At 38.5% G+C, this 19,649-nt stretch overlaps 1 protein-coding gene across 2 annotated transcripts in view; it reads right to left on the reverse strand.

The window, feature by feature from the left end:
* LOC139941829 (band 4.1-like protein 4A) overlaps window positions 1-19,649 on the reverse strand; it is a 50,880-nt gene that overhangs the window by 4,244 nt on the left and 26,987 nt on the right. The window contains exons 6-21 of one of the 2 annotated variants that reach the window (XM_071938451.1): window positions 17,219-17,395; window positions 13,227-13,290; window positions 11,264-11,427; window positions 10,435-10,653; window positions 9,776-9,871; window positions 9,189-9,344; window positions 8,465-8,539; window positions 8,288-8,365; window positions 7,894-8,004; window positions 7,203-7,319; window positions 6,245-6,340; window positions 5,439-5,670; window positions 3,543-3,733; window positions 2,308-2,627; window positions 1,732-1,942; window positions 569-605 (exon numbers count right to left, since the gene is read on the reverse strand). In XM_071938451.1, coding sequence (XP_071794552.1) covers window positions 587-605; window positions 1,732-1,942; window positions 2,308-2,627; window positions 3,543-3,733; window positions 5,439-5,670; window positions 6,245-6,340; window positions 7,203-7,319; window positions 7,894-8,004; window positions 8,288-8,365; window positions 8,465-8,539; window positions 9,189-9,344; window positions 9,776-9,871; window positions 10,435-10,653; window positions 11,264-11,427; window positions 13,227-13,290; window positions 17,219-17,395 — 2,326 coding nt within the window. In that variant the 3' untranslated portion in view covers window positions 569-586. The remainder of the gene's footprint in view (window positions 1-568; window positions 606-1,731; window positions 1,943-2,307; window positions 2,628-3,542; window positions 3,734-5,438; window positions 5,671-6,244; window positions 6,341-7,202; window positions 7,320-7,893; window positions 8,005-8,287; window positions 8,366-8,464; window positions 8,540-9,188; window positions 9,345-9,775; window positions 9,872-10,434; window positions 10,654-11,263; window positions 11,428-13,226; window positions 13,291-17,218; window positions 17,396-19,649) is intronic. The other variant, XM_071938450.1, reaches the window with a different exon arrangement.

Here is a 19,649-nt window from a genome sequence, read left to right on the forward strand (position 1 = left end):
GTCTATTATGGCTGCTTGATATTGTGGTGTCAAGCATGTTAAAGTTATTACTCTACTGTGGCGTTTTGTAGGATGATGGAGTTTGAGAGCAGAGAATAAACTATGGCTGCTTGCAGTGTTGTAGCTAGACCAATTTTAGTGGTCCATCAAGTGAGAACAGATCAACAAAATTATTCATATTTAGATTTGGGGCCATCATTGCTGGTGCGAATCGGGGGGGGGGGGGGAATCTTGTTGGGCAACAGTGTATTTTCTCAGAGTGCTGGGCAAAATTTCTTAGTTCTGGCGAGGCCCGCCCGGCACCGCCCATCCGTGGCTACAACACTGGCTGATATTGTGGTGTCAATTAGCTATGGCTATTATTCTACTGTGGTATTTTGTAGGATGATACAGGATCGGAGAACAAATAGGTTGAGAATGATCAAACCAGCCCAAGGTGGTGGATGAGAGGTATAGGACGGAGACACACTAAGGATTGGGAATTGGTTTTGATAGTGGTAATGTGAGTGAAGAAATAAAGGTATAGGTTTGTCAGTCACACTTGTTCAACACAACACCATCAACTTACCAACTACAATAAGAACTACTACAGTTGAGCAATTAGTCTGGAGGGTTTAGAAAAACAAACACATCTCAGTACAACAAAATGTTTTTTAACAAACTGGACAAACTTTTCCACATCCTGCTATAAATGAACAATTGGTTAATAAAACATGTCCTAAATGATGATCGTTTTCGACAAATAATAAACAAAATGTTTGAGTATGCTAACTTTAACAGACAGTTAGTATATGAAGTGCAAATACAACCAGACTCTGATCAGATGCTGAAACTAGAACTACGGTGCCACTGCAATCTTACAATCCTAGGGCTCCTGTAAAAGCTGTAAGACCAAATTTGGGGCGAGTATGAAAAAACAAGTATATACTACGCAACAACCATATACAGGCATGATATTTGGTCTTTGGCAAAAAGTAGGTACATTTGATCTAGTACACTGTACTTGGGGCTGACCTAAATGTACACATGGTGTAGGCTTTTAAATGTACACACGGTGTAGGCTTTAATAGACTTTTCAGGCCTCATAACAGTTTTATTATTTCTCCAAGGGCAAAAACAAATCGGAAAGTAGGGGGAGAACATCATGCCTGCATATAGAAATGTTTGTTCTATTTCTTGCCTTGGGTGCATTCGAATAGCTTTTGACGATGATTCCAGGGGCTCACCCAGATCAGCCCCCAGTGCCCTGCTTGTGGAGTGGGTCACTTGGGGGCTGGCCCCAGGTAAACGACGTAATACAAGAGCGATGAGTGGTCGTTGGTTTAGTTCTTGTCAGGGGCTCACCCGAGTGAGCACCGCGGGGTAGACCAAGGGAAGCTAAACGAACGCACCCATATTTAAACACTGTTTGATGAAAGCACTGGGCTCGAATGCACAAAACACTCAGAGTTTTAAAAGGTCTATACATAAAAGTACGGGGAATGACCAACTGTTGTAAGACTCTCTTAATGGGTTGGGGTGGTTATGAAAAGAACCGTCAGAATCTCCCCCAACTCATTTAGAAATTATCATTACATGGTGTTACCGCAAACCTTTCCATATCGTATTTCCTCCATGCAAAGTTTCAAATCCTTCTTTTACTACAAATTTATTGAAAATAAAATTAAGTGGCAACAATATTACTTTACAAGTTCGGCTGGTAGTTCACTCGACTTTGAACTTTGAACTCACCCTCTGCTGCTGCTCGGTTTGTACCCAGGAGGGAAGTCCGGTAACTCGTCCGAAACAGTGTCTCCCTGGTTCCCAGCAGTGCCTTTGTGTACGTGCATGTCCCTCTCGTCAACCAGTGACGATGTTTTACATGAGTGATGGGGTTCTATCGGTGCAGACCATAAATGATCGCTCCGCTTCTCTGTGTTGTTGTTGTGGATATACGGAGCGCCTTAGAGAGTAAATTACACACATTGGTTAGGGGTGGATTTCACAAAGAGTTAAGACTAGTCTTATCTTGAGTTAGGATGAGCCATCTGTTTTGTATATCTCCTAGGACTAGTCCTAAGTGAAATTGCCCCTGGACACTATTGGTAGTTACTCAAAATAGTTGTTAGAATAAAAACTTACATGGTAATGAGCAATGGAGAGCTGTTGATAGTATAAGACATTGTGAGAAACGGCTCCCTCTGAAGTAACCATTAGTTTTTGAGAATGAGGTAATTTCTCACTTAAATAATACAAGAATTCAGTAATATGCCCTGATTGAGGTATAGTGCTATGAGATGAAGAGCTAAAATGAGGTCCTACGTGTACCTTTGTGTGTTACATCCTGACTGAGTTTATTCGTTGAATGCGGAAGACGTAGTTTCTGAGGATAGTGCGGTCCACCATTATGGTGATGATGAGACCTGGCCGGAGCTTGACCATTGGACTGAGTTACTTCGGTTCTCGCATTCTGCGGATGTCTTCGTGTTCCGCTCTGAGATGCCGAAGAAGGATGGCCCTCTGACCTACTGGTAATGACCTGAGAGGAGTGGGTGGTCGATCTGAGATCGGTAACATCACCTGATGACAAAGGGTCATCGTCGTTTTGGTTGAGTACATTACGCCTCAGGGTCTGGGTTGTAGTTTGTCTGTGGTGAGGAAGCGAATCATTAAGAGAGACTGAAAGCTGATTCATGAAAGTTTTATTATCAGTGGTTAAACTCTTAAAATCCTCTTATAAAACTCATGTTTATCCAAGATGAAATAAAACAAGGCAAAAAAAAAAAAAAAAAAAGAGGCAGCGTCCTTTATTCTTCTTTTATAATTTTTAACGATCTCAGACTAAAAAAATAAATAAAATCCTCCTCCTTCCTCTTTTTCAAAAAAGCAGCCCTAACATCTATTAAATCTTAACCCCCCCCCCCACATATCTGGAAACGTGACAGAGTTTTAACCTTTGAAGTAAGAACAATTTACACTTTTAATAGGATTTTAAACTTTGGGAATACAATCTTATACAAAAACAGGAGGCAGCCTCTAAAAAGGACGCGGGCGGGGATGCAAAACATGTTTAGTTTTTTGCCTTTTTATGGTGTTTCCACAACTTACCCATCTCAGCAAACATTACTAATTAAATTCCTCTTTGAACAAAAAAAACACTTTAGCTCAAACTTGATGACTTGAAACTGCTCACCTTTTTGCATAATAGTGTTCATTACCCAATCCAGGGTCTTACTATTAATTTCAACTCTGACCGAAACAGACTTTTGTTTAAAGGCAGTGGACACTATTGGTAATTACTCAAAACAATTATTAGCATAAAACCTTTCTAGATTACGAGTAATGGGGAGAGGTTGATAGTATAAAGCATTGTGAAAAACACCCCCTGAAAGTGATGTACATTGTAGTTTTTGAGAAAGAAGTAATTTTCCAATCAAGCTCAAATTTACACAGGTTTGTTATTTTATGCATATGTTGAGATACACCAACTGTGAAGACTGATCTTTGACAATTACTAATAGTGTCCAGTGTTTTTAAACTTGGATGACTTTAAAACTGCTCACCTTTCTGTATAATCGTGTTCATTACCCAATCCAGAGTCTTCTCTACTATGGGTTACACACAGTTCTTCCATACCCAGGGTGGGTGTCGAGCCTTGATGGGTGGTGGGTGGGTATCTCTGGGCGTGTCTATCGTGGGTTCCATTCGTGTGGATGGATTGAGCTGTTGCTGTATGGTTGTGAAGTCTTTGGTTCTGGATAAAGCGAGAGGAATTATGCGGTAGTACAAGTGTGAATAGATAAATGTTTTGTCACAAAATCACCTAAACAATTAAAATACAAGTTATAAGAATAATACAAACCATGAATAATATCATTCTTTCACCAAATAATAAACTATAACAAAAAAGCATACCGACCAAAAGGACCTATGATATGAATGCAAATAGCTCATCGCCTGACCTTTTGACCCTGGTAAAGACTTTCTCAGAGAGTAATTTGCAGGTTTGTTTAGCATTTAAAAAGACATTAGTTTGTAAAGTTGTTAATTTTGTTTTCTGCAATACTTAAAAATAATTTGATTTTGTAGTAAGAGGTAACTAACAAATAGTGTCAATGCAATTAAAAATATGCAATATTTTTAAAAACATTCTATTCTATAATCAGGCATGAGAATGGATGATGATAAAAAAACAGGAAAAAATTCAGTTGATTGGAAATGTCAATATTCCATCACTTTTGTGTGCAAAGCAACACGAGCGCGCAGCGCGAAGTCCCTTACGGCCGGGGTCCTGGGCCCGCTTAAGGGCCCTGGGAGCTATGGGTATTTTAGAAGCTCTGTGGTGCTCTCTGATGCATTTCTGATACCTATTTTTCCAGGTAGAAGTGAGCTACTTTTGTGTGATTTTTCCTTTTTTTAAACAAAAATAATAGGTTTAAGGGAAAATAAGGAATGTAAAGCTCAAAAAATTCAAACAATTTTGGGTTCGCCTGCAATTTTGTTACAATTCCAGAAAAAGAAGGGGGAAAAAAAAAAATAATAATAATATTTTTATTTTTTTGACGATCTTATCCCTTATTTCTGCCCTTGAAAATGCTTTTTGTCTTACCAACAGCCATTTTTATAGGTTCTTGATTTGAAATTCGGTTGTGTAAAAGAATTTTTTTTGCAATTAAATGTTTGTGATTTTAACCATTTTAACGATCCGTCGGCGACGCACACTAATTTTTAAAATATAGGCCTATTTGGCGATAGCGATGTGTTTTTGAGAAAGAGGTTGTTATTCAGCATAGAGTATAACTGGAACGAGGTTGAGATTAGACCCCAACATAGAAATAGAACCAATGAAGAAAGCACGTCGTCCAGACGTACAGTGTGTTTGCTGGTTCCCAATATATCTTTCGCTGGTTGTGAGGCAATAACAGGTACCAGTTTTCCATGGCCTGCCGGCGATCTCAGATTCGTGCCGCACCGCTCATTGGTTCGTGTACAAAAGTCTCCACACGTGTTATCTTTGCTGCAGCAGCAAGCGCATTACACGCAAACATTATTGAACCGTACCACTATAAACGAAGCGAGGAATAAGGCAAGTTTATACATCTGTCGCTGCTGCTGCATGCATGCGCGATGCCAGGAAGACCACAAGCCGTAAACTGGGCCAGCTGCTGGACGGCAATTTATTGTTTAGGTGCCGTTTTTTCATGAACGCCGTGTGGATCCGCGATAATAACAATTACAAAGGTAAACTTACATTGTCTGACTAGAGAAGAGGGATAAGAGAAATCCAAATGTATACCCCCAAAAACCTACCCACCGATTTTCAATTCAAATTCACATTGAACTCGGAGACCACATATTTTGAAGTGAAAAATCCGGAATTCCAGAAAAATCCGGAAGATTCTCATGCCTGTATAATGCTTTTTGAGTTTAATAAAAATAGACAGAAATTTTGTTGCTACCTGGTTTGTATCACTCTGATGACGACCACCGAATAACCCTCCGCCTGAAGTTAAATACCCATTCTGAATCAAAACATCATCCCTCCTATCTGGATCACCCCTACTATCCAGTTGAGAATCCTTGACTTTGTGTGGTGAATCAATACGGCGGTTGGCTCCATTTGCGGAGTACGGGGGTGGTGGGGTGCCATCCGGTTTCCTATAATGTCTTGTAGAATGCTCACTGGCAGTGCTGAGAATTAAGAAAGATTTTTGAACAGTAAACAAATGAGTTTCAATTGACACTGATTTCAACATACATTCATAAATGCCCTGGATAGTTTATCCATTCTGATTGGTCTAGAGGAGATCACATGGCCATCGCATGGTGAGAAGTGTTGAAAGGAAACTTGGCACTAATTTACGCGTAACACAATTAATACATACTGGCATTCAGTATAAAATCTATTACCACGCGTGTGTACGGACAACTACTAAGCCCCCCTCTTTAATTGACTCCTCGCGAGACAGAGCCGGCCAATATGTGACAGGAATTGAAGATTTACAGAAAAGTTTACAGATTTTCCAATATTATTACAGCTTTTTAACAAACAGGGCATTTATGAAGAGGAATGTGGTGACCTAGTCTTGAACATTCGTTAAAAAAAAACCTTGCAGGATTGCAACCCATGCGATAAACTTTAATTTTGACCTTTATCACACAGCCACATGCAACCCTACCAGTTTTAAACAAATGTTTAAAACCTTGTCAGTTTTGTCCTTATTAATCCATTTTGTGAACAATGTAGAAAATAATGAAATTTTACCCGTCGCTGAAGTCTTCACTTCGCTTGCTTCTTGACCGTGAATGACCATGTCGGTGATGATGTCGATGGTGACCGTTTGTTGTTGCACTCTCGGTTCTAGAGATAAATAATATTGATAAAATAAACAATACATCTTGAAGAATCCTCAAGATGATCAAACAATGGGAAACGTGTATGTGAAGCGCACAACTCTCAGCCAATGACAGGCGAACAAACTGTTGGGTCTTGTGTGGTTACATGCAAATAATAAAAAGTAAAATAAAAGTACATGCACACACAATAAAAATATTTAAAACGACCAAAGTAAAGCAACAGTGAGATGCCCAGGAGAGCATAAAAATTAAAAGTATAACTGTCGCCAAAAGGCGTATGTCTCCTTAAAAGGGTCTATTGACCCAATTCACCTGATGTCCTCATCAGAACAATCTTGTCACTGTGCGTTATTCAGTGCAGTGCCCTTTTTAGGCGACGCTGCGTTTACATGTAAACCTATTGGCCACCAACATGGTGAGCGTGGCACAGTCGCTGCGTGTGACGTGCGTGAAAGGGGTCTATACAAGAAAAACAAGGAATCAAACATAGGGGAAAAAACTGTTTTGTACAAACAAGTGAGGGAGCCACGAGTATTGACACTTTAATTTGTCAAATTTAAACAGAAATTCCTCTCAATAACACATATAACTATATAAATGATTTGTTTTCAGTTAAGAGCTGCATGATTGGAAATGACAATGCTGTCCACCAGATACATGTAGGTATAAAAACATTTTGACATTTAAAGTGATTTCCCAAGGCACCCCAGACGGATCAGAAATAAGTCTGCTTTGACCTTAGTGAGTGCACTACTTGGGTCTTGTGACCTATCATGCAAGGGGTATATAAAAGAAAACAAAACACAAGGAAAGACTTCTCTCACAAACAAGTTTAGGGGGCTGCGAGTATTGTCATTTAGACTTACACAACGTTTGTGTAGGGAATATTCCTTCTCTCTTCCTCAGTGTACTGTGCTGGGTCCACCAGATCCTTCTTGATATGTTTCTGGAATTCTACGTCGGTGGGATCGTCAACCAAAACCCTGAATAAAAAATATTCAACCATTTTATAGATTCAAGCCAATGGGATCCCAAAGGATTTATTTCTCTACTGGGGAAATAATTGTCTGTTCATTTAACTGATCTAACGTCTTCTGCAGGTTTTTCATTAGAACTTTGTCATTGTATTCTGTATAGTTGGCATTAAGTCTGAGATCCAGACATATACCATGGCTGATTCATGGCCAAGACAGTCCACACAAAAAAACCTTTTGCATATTATGAGAACCTTGTTGTCTTAAATTTTGTCAAAAGAGAGATTTTGTTTTCGACGACGGATGGTTCTGCAACGGTTAGTAGTTCTTTGCCAAACGTTGTAAATTTCAGCACAACGCAGAAATTGAAGGACGACCATCCTCAAAGCCAACGCATGTGCAGATGACGCCAAAATGTCATAATTACCGTCGCAGACCCACCCGTCGTCCAAAACAAAAACTCTCTTATCTTTCATTGTGACAACGATATTCTCAACAACAAAAACTCGTAAAGTTCTGACAAATTAATCTCATGGCTAAGCATTTTGGCACAGAGTGGTTAAAAGGAAAGAATAAATCTTACCCATCTCGTAGTCTCTTGACAATGATACCTTGACCTTCTCTTAGTTCACCTCGCTCCGATTTCTTCTCTTCTCTTGCCTTCCATTGCCCATCAGAGTTCACCATTCGTTCCCTGCATCAACAACAATCATTTATTCATTTTAGGCCAAATCAATCTTTTCCTACCAAGTCGTATGAAATTGCTGATGTTTTTATTGGGATGTATTTTCAATTCCCACTAACGACCTGTCTTTTGTAACAGAAAATTAATGTAATTCTGTAGATTTTGTGAATGAATAAAGTGCTTTTTAAAAAAGGCAAAAAGTCAATCAACAATCAATCAATCAATCAATCAATCAACCAATCAACCAATCAAATGACACCCTACAACTCCATACCCAATGATCTTTCTTTACCTTCTTCTTCTTCTCCTATCGTCGTCATGTTTACTGAACTCAGATTCACTACCACTGCTTGCTCCTCGAGACCGAGATCTACAAATAATTCAAACATCAAACAGATTAAAAGTTCCACTGGGGTATAAGGCATGTGAACAGTTTGAAAGGGTCTATAGATTGTTGACTTGTCCTCACCTTCTTTTCCTGTGTTGATGATGATAAGACTCGTGATCACTGCCTCCATCTGATGATACGACAGATCGTCTCCGTCTGTAGAAATCAAATAAAACATGATGCAGGTTTTTAAAAAAAAAGAGCAAAGATAAATTGCTGTCCCAATCATACAGTACACAAACCAGGGGTCGATTTCTCAAAGAGTTAGGACTCGTCTTATCTCGAGTTAGGACGAGTAACTCGTCTTAACTTAGGATTAATCTTAAGGTCTGCATGCTATAGTGCAGGGTTGGGACTCGTTCTAAGTCCTAAGATTAGTCCTAAGTTAGAAAGAATTTTGTGAAATCGACGGCAGGGCACAAATTTAACATCTAGGCCCAGTGATTTCAGTGTCGGGCCAGTAAGCTAAAGACAGGACAAGTCCAGTTGTCTAGGATTTTGTTTTTCAACTCAACATCTGCTTAAAAAAAAAAAAATGCTCAATGAATTGAGTCTCACAAATATGGTTTTATATTCTTGTTATTTTATGAATTTGATCTTAATTATTAAACAAATATATATATTAGATGAACGTAGTGACACGCTTCACATCATCATAATCATCATCTATATATACATGTGCTTCTTGTTTTTAAATGCTACAATTATTGCTTTTTTTTTCTTCATCTTTTTTTAAATTTTTTTGAGGGTTAAAAAAAACAGATTTTCAGTTAAACAATGAAGAAATCACTTCTGTGGTACATACCTTCTTCTTGAACTGTAAGCAGCCTCCGACTCGCTCTCTGATCTATCACCATGGCGATGAGACGGACCGGGTGATTTTGATCGTGCTCGATGACGATGTCGGGAGGCTGAGCTGCGGACAGACACTGGGGAGCTACCCGGTGGTGTGAACAGACCCCTATGTAAATGCAAATTACAGATAGTCCTTTTTAGAGCAATGCATTAAATATCATATCATTCTCTTTATGTTTGTTCTTCTTTAAAATTGCGGGAAAGGTAGGTTGAAAGAAATAATAACTAAAATTTTTAATTCAGTTTTTGTTTGAAAATTTGCGAACTAACACGGACGGCTGTTTTGTGGAGTGTGACTCTACAAATTGGTGTACCGTTCACAACGAATAAGGACACCATGCAACTTCGAGGCATACTTGTATGGATCATTACATTCTGCTATTAAAACATCTTTATATATACACATTTTATAACAAACGGTTCTTAACGCTTTTTTATTGACCAACTCGTCCGATCCCAGACAAAGTGTCCCTTAAAGTTAGAGTGTACAGCAGTGAAGCATCTCATCACCACAATAAGACAGATAGATAAACTTACATCCTTGCTTGCTCTGCATCTTCCCACGGTACAGAGCGTGTACTTATTCCTGAGGTTGGACTGCCTCGTCCACTTTGCCCACGGTGAGTAGATAACCTGAAATAACCAATCAACAACATTTATTTCCAAATTCCTCAAATAAATATAATAAACACACTGTAAACAAAGTAATACAAGAACTTTTGGAATTGGGGGGCACATCTAAGTAAGCACAGCCTGTGTAAGGAAGTGCCCATTCAAAAACAACCACAATATAGTTAATACCCGACATACTGAAGTATTTTATTATTTGAGTGAGAAATTACCTCTTTCCTAAAAAATTATGTTACTCAGAGAGAGCTGTTTCTTACAATGTTTTATACTATCAACAGCTCCCCATTGCTCATTACCAAGTCAGTTTTATGCAGCTAACAATTATTTTGAGTAATTACCAATAGACCCTATTCTCAACGACAGCGCACATATAAGCGAGTTTCCCGTCCACCATTTTGTGTGTCAAAACGTGCACAAAAGGATGGTACACGTGTTTACGCACCTCCGAACAATGCGCGTCTACCATTTTCTGCCTTTTTGGGGAGTCCATTCCTGTGTGCTGCCCGTTGTGAATAGGGTCTATAGTGTCCAGTGCTTTTAAGGAATGATGAGCAGTTAATCTTTACCTGTGGGCTGGTTGTGGTGATAATCTCAGAAGGATCCCGTTAGGACTAGATGGATTATTATCGTCTATAAACACTGCATCGTCAGACGTTACATTCTTCAATGAAATATCAGTCTGCGACAGACGACGGTTGTACTTCCGGCTCGGAGCTCGGTTGACTTGCTGCTCGGGTCGGCTTAGCTCCGATGACGCTTCTAAGGCCTCCCTTTGGGTGCGCCCTCTTTAAAGGGGAAATCAAAGGGGGTTAGAAATATTAGTAAAACTATTACTGTTGATGGAAAATAAAAACTGGGTGTCCAAATTGTTCACTTACAAAACATTTACATGTAACTGTAACAGATAGAACAGGTTGTCCAAATTTAAAACAGGGGTGTCCAAAAGACACCAGACACCCCTCTGGCTATCACTTTGCCAGTCTTCACTACAAAAAATCTTCAACACAGATTAAAACTGAGCCGGAGATTCCTTTCACAAGACAATATCTAACCCAGAGAAAAGTTAACCCAGTTCCATACAAACACCCGGATTGATGGGTTCACCCTTGTCCTGGGCAGGGTTAAATTTTACCCAGATTAAGCCAGTTTGGGGTTTGTTATAGGACGAGTCACACTGCAGCGATAACGAAAACGATAATGATCGGGACGCAAAGAGAATGCATTCTATATGAATGAGCGTGTGCGTATTCTGCTTGGAGCAATCCAACCAATAGAATGCATTCTCTTTGCGTCATGATCGTTATCGTTTTTGTTATCGCTGCAGTGTGACTCTGACTTTAATCCAGAGAATTTGTATCCCTGAAAAGTGTAGCGTGTAGAGGTTAGAATTCTTACGTATGTCTGAAGCTGGAGCCGGAGAAGGAGAGTTTTCTTTGGTGTATGGGTTCATCTCCAGCCTGGGGTAATCTGAAGAATGCATGCTGCTCTACACAGCACTTCCATAGGTGCTTGCAAGCAGAACGAGTAGATAGCTTGAAGACGCAGTCATCTTCATCACCCTAGAGTCACAAAATCACAAAAATAGTCAGTGCAATAATGTATTTCTGGGAGTAACCGTCGGGATTAAGAAATCCTGGCGGGATCCCACTCATTTTACCAGGATAGGTCATTCACAAGAACCTTCATTCAGGACAGGATAGTTCTCAACCGGAATCCTGGTGGGATTACCGGCGGAAAAATTCACAGCTGGGACTCAATACAGGACAAACATTGTCTGAAGAAAGAGATCTTCTTCCATTCATTGACTTTAACTAAAAAGGATGTGCTTTCATAAACAGCGCCCTCTACTGCCAAAACAATGCAGCCCGTATAGTGAATATAATGATGGTAGAAAACTTCTTACAGAGGTGCTGTAGTTTTAAGAGAAATTAGTAAAACAATGTCACAAAAATTCATGTAGGCCTATTACATATTTACCAGGACTGGTATTTTAGAACTCTCCAGAAAACATTGTCCATGATTTTCACTTTTTTTTTCTCTCAAAAAAATAAAGAAGCTGAATTTTCTACATGACAGGATTATTCCATTACAATCTTATTCATGTCATGGCCTTAAAACCTGACCTATCAAAACCCTTTAATACCATCAGACAAAAATAAAGAGATATTTTCGTAAATGTTCAAAAAAGAAACATCTAATATGTGTAGAGTGTATTCCATTCTGGTTTTGTAAAATGAATGCAGACCCCACTCATGTCAGAGTTAGGAATGCTGGTTTGTGGTCTGTCAGGTATCACATTAACCCCCCATCAAATCAGCCATTACCACTATATGGGTCATAAATACACACCAACTTGTCAGCATTGACTACTGCAAGCTATAAATCTCAATCTCAGTTTTGACTCGAGGTTAACACAGTGGTGCTGGAAAGGTATAGCACACTGTTTTTCAAAATTGTCTTCATTTTATGTGTGCTGTTGTTTCAGTCTGTTTTTTGTATAGGCGCTTAGACACCTTTGGTAATTGTCAAAGACCAGTAATCTCACTTGGTGTATCCAAACATATGAATAAAATAACAAATCTGTGAAAATTTAGACTCAACTGGGCGTTGAAGTTGCAAGAGAAAAACACATTTGTTGCACAATTGTGTGTGCTTTCAGATGCCTAAAAAGGCTTCAGGCCTGAAGTCTTTTTCAGATTCAAATATTTTAGTGAGAAATTACCTCTTTCTCAAAAACTACATGTATGTATGTTACTTCAGAGGGATCCGTTTTGTACAATGTTTTAAACTACATGTATTTCAACAGCTCTCCATTTATACTTGTTACCAAGTAAGTTTTTATGCTAACAATTATTTTGAGTAATTAACAATAGTGTCCAGTGCCTTTAAATATCAAGGGCCAGGGCCAAAGTTGTGCCAGATTCGTTTCCAAAACACCAGTATAAAATCTTTGATTTTAAAGGCAGTGGACACTACTGGTAATTGTCAAAGACTAGCCTTCACAGTTGGTGTATCTCAACATATGCATAAAATAACAAACCTGTGAAAATTTGAGCTCAATCGGTCTTCGAACTTGCGAGATAATAATGAAAGAAAACAACGCTCTTGTCACACAAAGTTGTGTGCGTTTAGATGGTTGTTTCTCGAGACCTCAAGTTCTAAACCTGAGGTCTCGAAATCAAATTCGTGGAAAATTACTTCTTTCTCGAAAACTATGGCACTTCAGAGGGAGCTGTTTCTCACAATGTTTTATACCGTCAACCTCTCCCCATTACTCGTCACCAAGAAAGGTTTTATGCTAATAAATATTTTGAGTAATTACCAATAGTGTCCACTGCCTTTAAAGTTCAATACTTACATCCATATTCTGCACCACCAGAGTGAATTCCGTGTCTTTGAAGTACACTTTGGAGATGCGAGGCCTGTAAATGCAGGACAAAGTTTCTCGGGTTTATTCTCTTATTTTTAATCTCAAATAACAGACATGATTTCTGAGAACCAAGTCTTTGATGTTTTACTTTTATTCTGGTGAAATGATGGCTAAACCCTTATTTTAAGCAAAGTACTGCTGTGAGTGTGCTCTTATAGTGACGAACATTGGATACAAAGTTAGACCACAGATAAAGGTGGGTCCATTGGTTTAACCCATTAGGTTCGAATCCCAAGCCGTGACACTTGTGTCCTTAAGCAAGACACATAACCATTGCTTCGTCCTTCGGATGGGACGTAAAGCCGTTGGTCCCATGTGTTGTGTAAACGCATGTAAAAGAACCCAGTGCACTTATCGAAAAGAGAAGGGGTGCGCCCTGGTGTTCCTGGCTGGATTGGCAGCATATTGCGCCACAGCACCTTGTAAACCATTGCTTAAAAGGATTAGGTCTAATACCTCAAAATTCGCCCCACTCCTTGCAGTAATAATACCTAGCGCTTTGTATCCTTTGGCAAAAGGCGCGTTATAAATACGGTTATTATTATTGTACACTGCCTTGATGCATGTTAAAAGGAACAGACCAAGCAAAGAGGGGCAATACCTTGTTAGGCCTTTTTTTATCGACCATACATGATTATCAGCAGACCTTTTCCAGGCCTTGATTTTTGTTCTTGAAGGGGCACAAGAATTCTATGAGGAAAGGTTCAATTTAATATGGAACTTTGTAAAGGGCACCACAGCAAAAGCACAGGGCACTTCAGCAGTTGATGTGCCATGGGTTATTTGGAGGCTTCCCCATTCATTCAAACACTGTAGGCCTATTATAACTTACACTTATTTCAACTCATGTACTATTTTGCTAATTATTTGATTATTTATTTGTTTATTTATTTATTTCATACAGCATCCACATTGCAAGGGCCAAAAAAAGATGAACAAAAACGTCAGTAATTAAGAATAAAGTACCAGAGAAAGGACACAGTATACAGACGTAAAACACAATCACACAAAAATTGATGAACAGACAGTCAGCACACTCTGAACCAGACATTCCCCACTAATAAAAATCCAACAAATTGATCTTCACTTTCATAATGACAAAACAGATACAAACTGTCTGAATACAAGAATTTGTTTACTACGCAGGGTCCAATGTATTTTCTTTTTTAATTGTTCACACTCGGAGTTGATTGCACTTTTCATTAACGCCAGAGTCTTTTGTAACCTCGTTTCTACCTCCGTGATTCAACCTAATACGACAGCTTCACTCCACTGCTTCTCAATGGGTCAAATGGAGCGTTCTCTAAAGTGACTCCAAAAGGAAAACCATAGGAGTCTTGTATGGGATTAAACCCCTCAGGTAAACAGTGTGGACAATTGGTTTCTTTTACCATGGTAACCACCTCCAAGTTACCTCTGCAGGGGATGGAAACCTTACGGGTGTACCCCATTAATTAAACTCCCATAGCGTACAGTGCAAAATGCTAAATATTCAAAAATACACGAAAAATACTCAGAAGTCCCACAGCTTTTTACAGCACAGGGACAATTATTCATTGACTCTTGAACTTTAATCCTCTGCTCAATTTAATATAGTTGATTTATTCACCCTCCAATTAAATTTTTTTTTCCAAAATCTTGAAAAGTGTCCCTACACCTCTCAGCAAATAGGACCAATTTATTAAGGGCCCAATCTCATCAAAAATACATCAGGTTGAATCCTTTTTTAGGGGCTCACAAACTTGTCAACTATAGAACATTTTGAGGGCTTACACAAAATTATAATGAGCTTGACACTCTGTTGTTCTCCTTATTTAGAGGGGTGCCCCCCCTTACGACTCTGCAAATATCACCATACAAATCACTGGCCTCGAGCCTGCAGCACCTGTCCAGTGTTAATTTTCGAGCCCTGCTATACTACACAACTATACAGAGAAAGCAGTGCCATGAAAGCTAAAGAAGGGGTACACAGTGAACGATTTCCCTTGTATAACAGAGCAAAATACAACACAAAATGTTTCAATTGCTACTAAACAAAAATCAGCTACTCAATATTATTAGCATTCACTGTGCACAAAATAAGTTCACTCTAAATTTCCTTGCTAATGCAAAATTCTGGACGAAATCGTTCCCTGGTAGGTGTGCAACACTTTGTAAGGCCGTGTCCGAATTGGTGGCTACGGCTGTGGCTATGACCGTTGCTAGGAATGTTGCTAAGGGCATCCTATACTTCAATGCATGACGACGTGGCGATCCGTAGCCTTAGCCGTAGCCGTAGCCGCCAGTTCGGATATGGCCTTACCCACTGGATTTGATCTACACAGCATTATAGAATTCTATAAAAGATTACATGTATCCAAGGGAAGGCAGTTTGGATACAAATCCCAGCAGTGTTTTGTTCTCAGTGTTTGGTTCTGCTCTATTGAATTTCTAACAACCTTGTATATTTGTGGTTAAACCCTCAGTCACCAGGCATTATAGTCAAAGCATGGCAGGAAGAAAACACTAAGTGAAAGAAAACCACAGGTAGATTTTTCCTTTACTCACTATAATTGATTGATTCTAAAAGGTCAGGCGTCAAGTAAGCAAAGTTGTTTTTTTTTACAAGAGTGGAATGGAAAGTTTCAGAAGTTATTTTGGTAACATAAACTAATTTCCAAATCTCAAGGTTAAAATAATATTTTATAAAAGCTGCTATACAAAAACTGAAACAACCTCTTTACACTTAGTCGTGTTTTTAAGTGGCAAGTTGTTCCGATTCAGGCCTCATGACAACCCACAGCAATTGCCATGGTGCCCTGTGTTTTGCCATGGTGCCCTTTGTGATATTTTCCTTGTTCAATTGCCCCTTACCAACGAGAAAATTGCCCTGCCTCTTCAAGAGAGAAGGTCAAGGCCTGTTGCCTTTGTTTTCACTTTAAATGTTGGCAGAGGGCAACTTGTACTGTTGTGATAAAATGTATGCAGGCCTGATTCTACACAGAGGCAATGAAGGTTTGCCTTCATGCCCCCTGGTCACTGCCTTAGTGCCCTTAAAATGATAGGGTGCCCTTTACCAAGGAGAAAATATCTTGGGTGCCCTTGCCCTTTCAAAAACGAATAAATAGCATTTCTCGTAAGAGTGATAATGCCCCACGTTATACATAATATTATGAGTCGTACATGTGCGATTGAGGACACTACTGAGTACATAAGACAGATCATACATGTACACTAATGACGCTTTCGGAAACATAAAATAGATTGTATGTATGACTTTGGCATTGAAAGAGTTAAAGGAACACGTTGCCTTGGATCGGACGAGTTGGTCTATAAAAAGCGTTTGTAACCGTTTGTTATGAAATGCATATGGTTAGAAAGATATTTTAAAAGTAGAATATACTGATCCACACAAATATCACTCAAAATTGCACGGTTTTCCTTTTATGCCGCGAACTAACACTGTCGGCCATTTATGGGAGTCAAAAATTTGACTCCCATAAATGCCGACCGTGTTAGTCGACGTGGTAAAAAGAAAACCACGCAATTTCGAGGCATATTTGTGTAGATCATTGTATTCTACTTTTACAACATCTTTCTACCCGTATGCATTTTATAACAACGGTTACAGAATGCTTTTCAAGGACCAACTCGACCGATCCAAGGCAACGTGTTCCTTTAAGGGATCTTTTATCACATGCAGCAGTCCTTAGAGGATAGAGCAGACTGATAGACAGATCGATTGCACTAAGCGTCATTGACCGCCATATTTGATGAAATGTGCTCGTGTGTAAGGCTATCATTGGCTGAGAGTTGTGCGCAGCGCATACACGCGTGCACTTTTCCGTCTTTTATCATCAAATATGGCGAACGATGACGACTTAGAGCAATCCATCTATAGAGAGAAGGAAAAATTAGACACCAATAAGAACAAATCTTACCAATAATAGCGAGCCACTTTTGTCTTATTCTTGTAGACCACCACGCCCGTTGGTGTCAGACCCAGGAAGAACTCCACATTATTCTCTCCTAATACTGGATGAAGATCCACTCCATACATGTCTAGCCATCGTGCACGCTCAAGAAAACTTAGCTCAGCTTTAGATGGCGACAAACCCCTACGAGAACATCATGAAGAGAACTTTTATTTATCATTTTTGTTTTTAGATCCGTTTATTTTCCTTTCATCTTGTTTATATAAATTTTGTTTTTTATTTGTTTATTCATTTATTTATTTATTTATTTATTTATTTATTTATTTATTTATTTATTTATTTATTTATTTATTTATTTATTTATTTATTTACTACTTTGTTTATTAATTGATTGTTTGATTGTTTGATATACTTATCTATTTATTTTTATTTATTTATATTTATTAATCCATTATTTATTTTTTTGGATATATTTATGTTGGAAAAGAGCTCATTTCCGTTGCGTGTTATTTTATTTTTTGTTACTTATTCATTTACTGATTCACCTATTTGTTTAGCCATATATTGAATTTTCGTTAATGTTTTGTTGTTTTGTTGTTTTGATTGCTTTATTCATATTTAATCATCTATTTATTGATGTAAGAGTTTAAGTGGAAAAGGTGATTGCTTTAAGATTAACTTTTTTGTTGATTGACCTATTTTTTGTTAAATCCATCCCTTCATTGAATTATTTGTTGCTTAATCTCTTTTTTACATGTACTTTTCTAATTATTTATTCATTCATTTGTTAATACTTTTTATTTATTTGTTTTAATTAACTATTTATTTGTTTATTTATTTATTTGCTATTTGCTTGTCTAATTTCTGGTTTTGGTTTTGTTATTTTAATTTGTACTTTGTGTAAACAGATTATTTATATTAATATTTATTTCTATTTATTATTATTTTCCAAAGAGAGTATTTTATATAGTGTGTTTGCTTCCCTATGTGACTGGATTAACAGGCTTTCGAGCTACAGTGTTTAATTATACTTTTGTTGATCCTGGCCATCACATTAGGGCTGTTTTATAATTTCCTGTGCCCTTATTGTTTTTCTTGCTTTGTATTTACTTTTGTACATGTACTTATAATTATCTATTTGACATACTGTCTGCTTGTATTTGTATTTGTTTATTGGCCAAATAAAGAATAAGAATAAGAATAAGAACAAAGTCTCATCATTCATAAAGTCCGATCTGCTATTTCTTCATCAATGTATTTTGTTTATCGCAAGTTGGTTTGATATGAATTATTATGGTATACTGTAGGCCTACATGAGTGCAGTTGACTGAAGTCACCAGTATGGATGAGGGGGTATGAGTGCAGTTGATTTAAGTCGCCAATAAGGAAGAGTGACTTAAGTCGCCTGTGGCAAAGAAGTAAGGTTTAATGAGTGCAGTTGATTATAAAGGCGGTCAAAATATTTGTTGGTTAATGCATGGTGTGGCATGGTCTTATTTATAAAATGTAATCAGTTTCAACAGCATTATGAACGAATAGTTTTCAACAAATCCTGGCTGTGTATCATGGCTGTGTGTATGAAGTGAAAATGTTCCCATGATAACGTCAAGTAGGTGGGTGCCCTAACCTAAACCTGTTCCTTGCTCTATGCCTTAACTAAACCATTGAGGTAGAATATTGCATGTGGTTGGCAATGCATTGAGTGGTATGCTTCATCACTACATAGAGAGAATCACATCAAGCTTCTTGAATGATTAGGTGGTATATAAACACAAGGCCATTTAGACCTATTAAACTTATTTAACAAGACACACCTGTGAGGAGGTAACCACCATAATTCCTCTCTGGGGAAACATCAGCCAATGTAATAACACTTAAAAACCCAGCAGGTGTTTGATGATAATTAAACATTGCCAGTAGGTTTAGAGAGCTATAAGACTAGTTGGATTCCCCTGTGGGCTGGGAATGGCAGAGATACTATAATTGAGTTACTGTTACAGACTGCAGGTGTCCTCATGGGGTGACATTATTAGGTTCTACTTCAGTTCACAGCCAAATTTAAGAGCTGCAGAAATGACTGGTTCACAATTTTCTGCACAGCAAAAATAAACAGGGCCCAATTTCATGATTCTGCTAACTGCCGAATTCTGCGCTTACCATAACGATTCTCCGCTTACGTGCAAGCGCTGAATTTCTGTGCTAGCCTTGTAAGCGTGGAATGCCTAGTAACGCGGAGTACGCATGCGCTGAAGCCAAAATTCACTGATAACCCGTGAAATATGCTTGTCGTAAGCACAGAATTTCCTGCTTCCGTACGCGCCGATTCCGTGCTTACGGTAAGCAGAGCCATAAAATTGGGCCCTAGACACCTGGGCCCAATTTCATTTAACTGTTAAGCAGATGGTACCGCTGAGGAATTCCTTCGCTTAGCAAAAAA

This window comes from Asterias amurensis, chromosome 9, assembly GCF_032118995.1.
Source record: "Asterias amurensis chromosome 9, ASM3211899v1".
Classification (NCBI taxonomy): domain Eukaryota; kingdom Metazoa; phylum Echinodermata; class Asteroidea; order Forcipulatida; family Asteriidae; genus Asterias; species Asterias amurensis.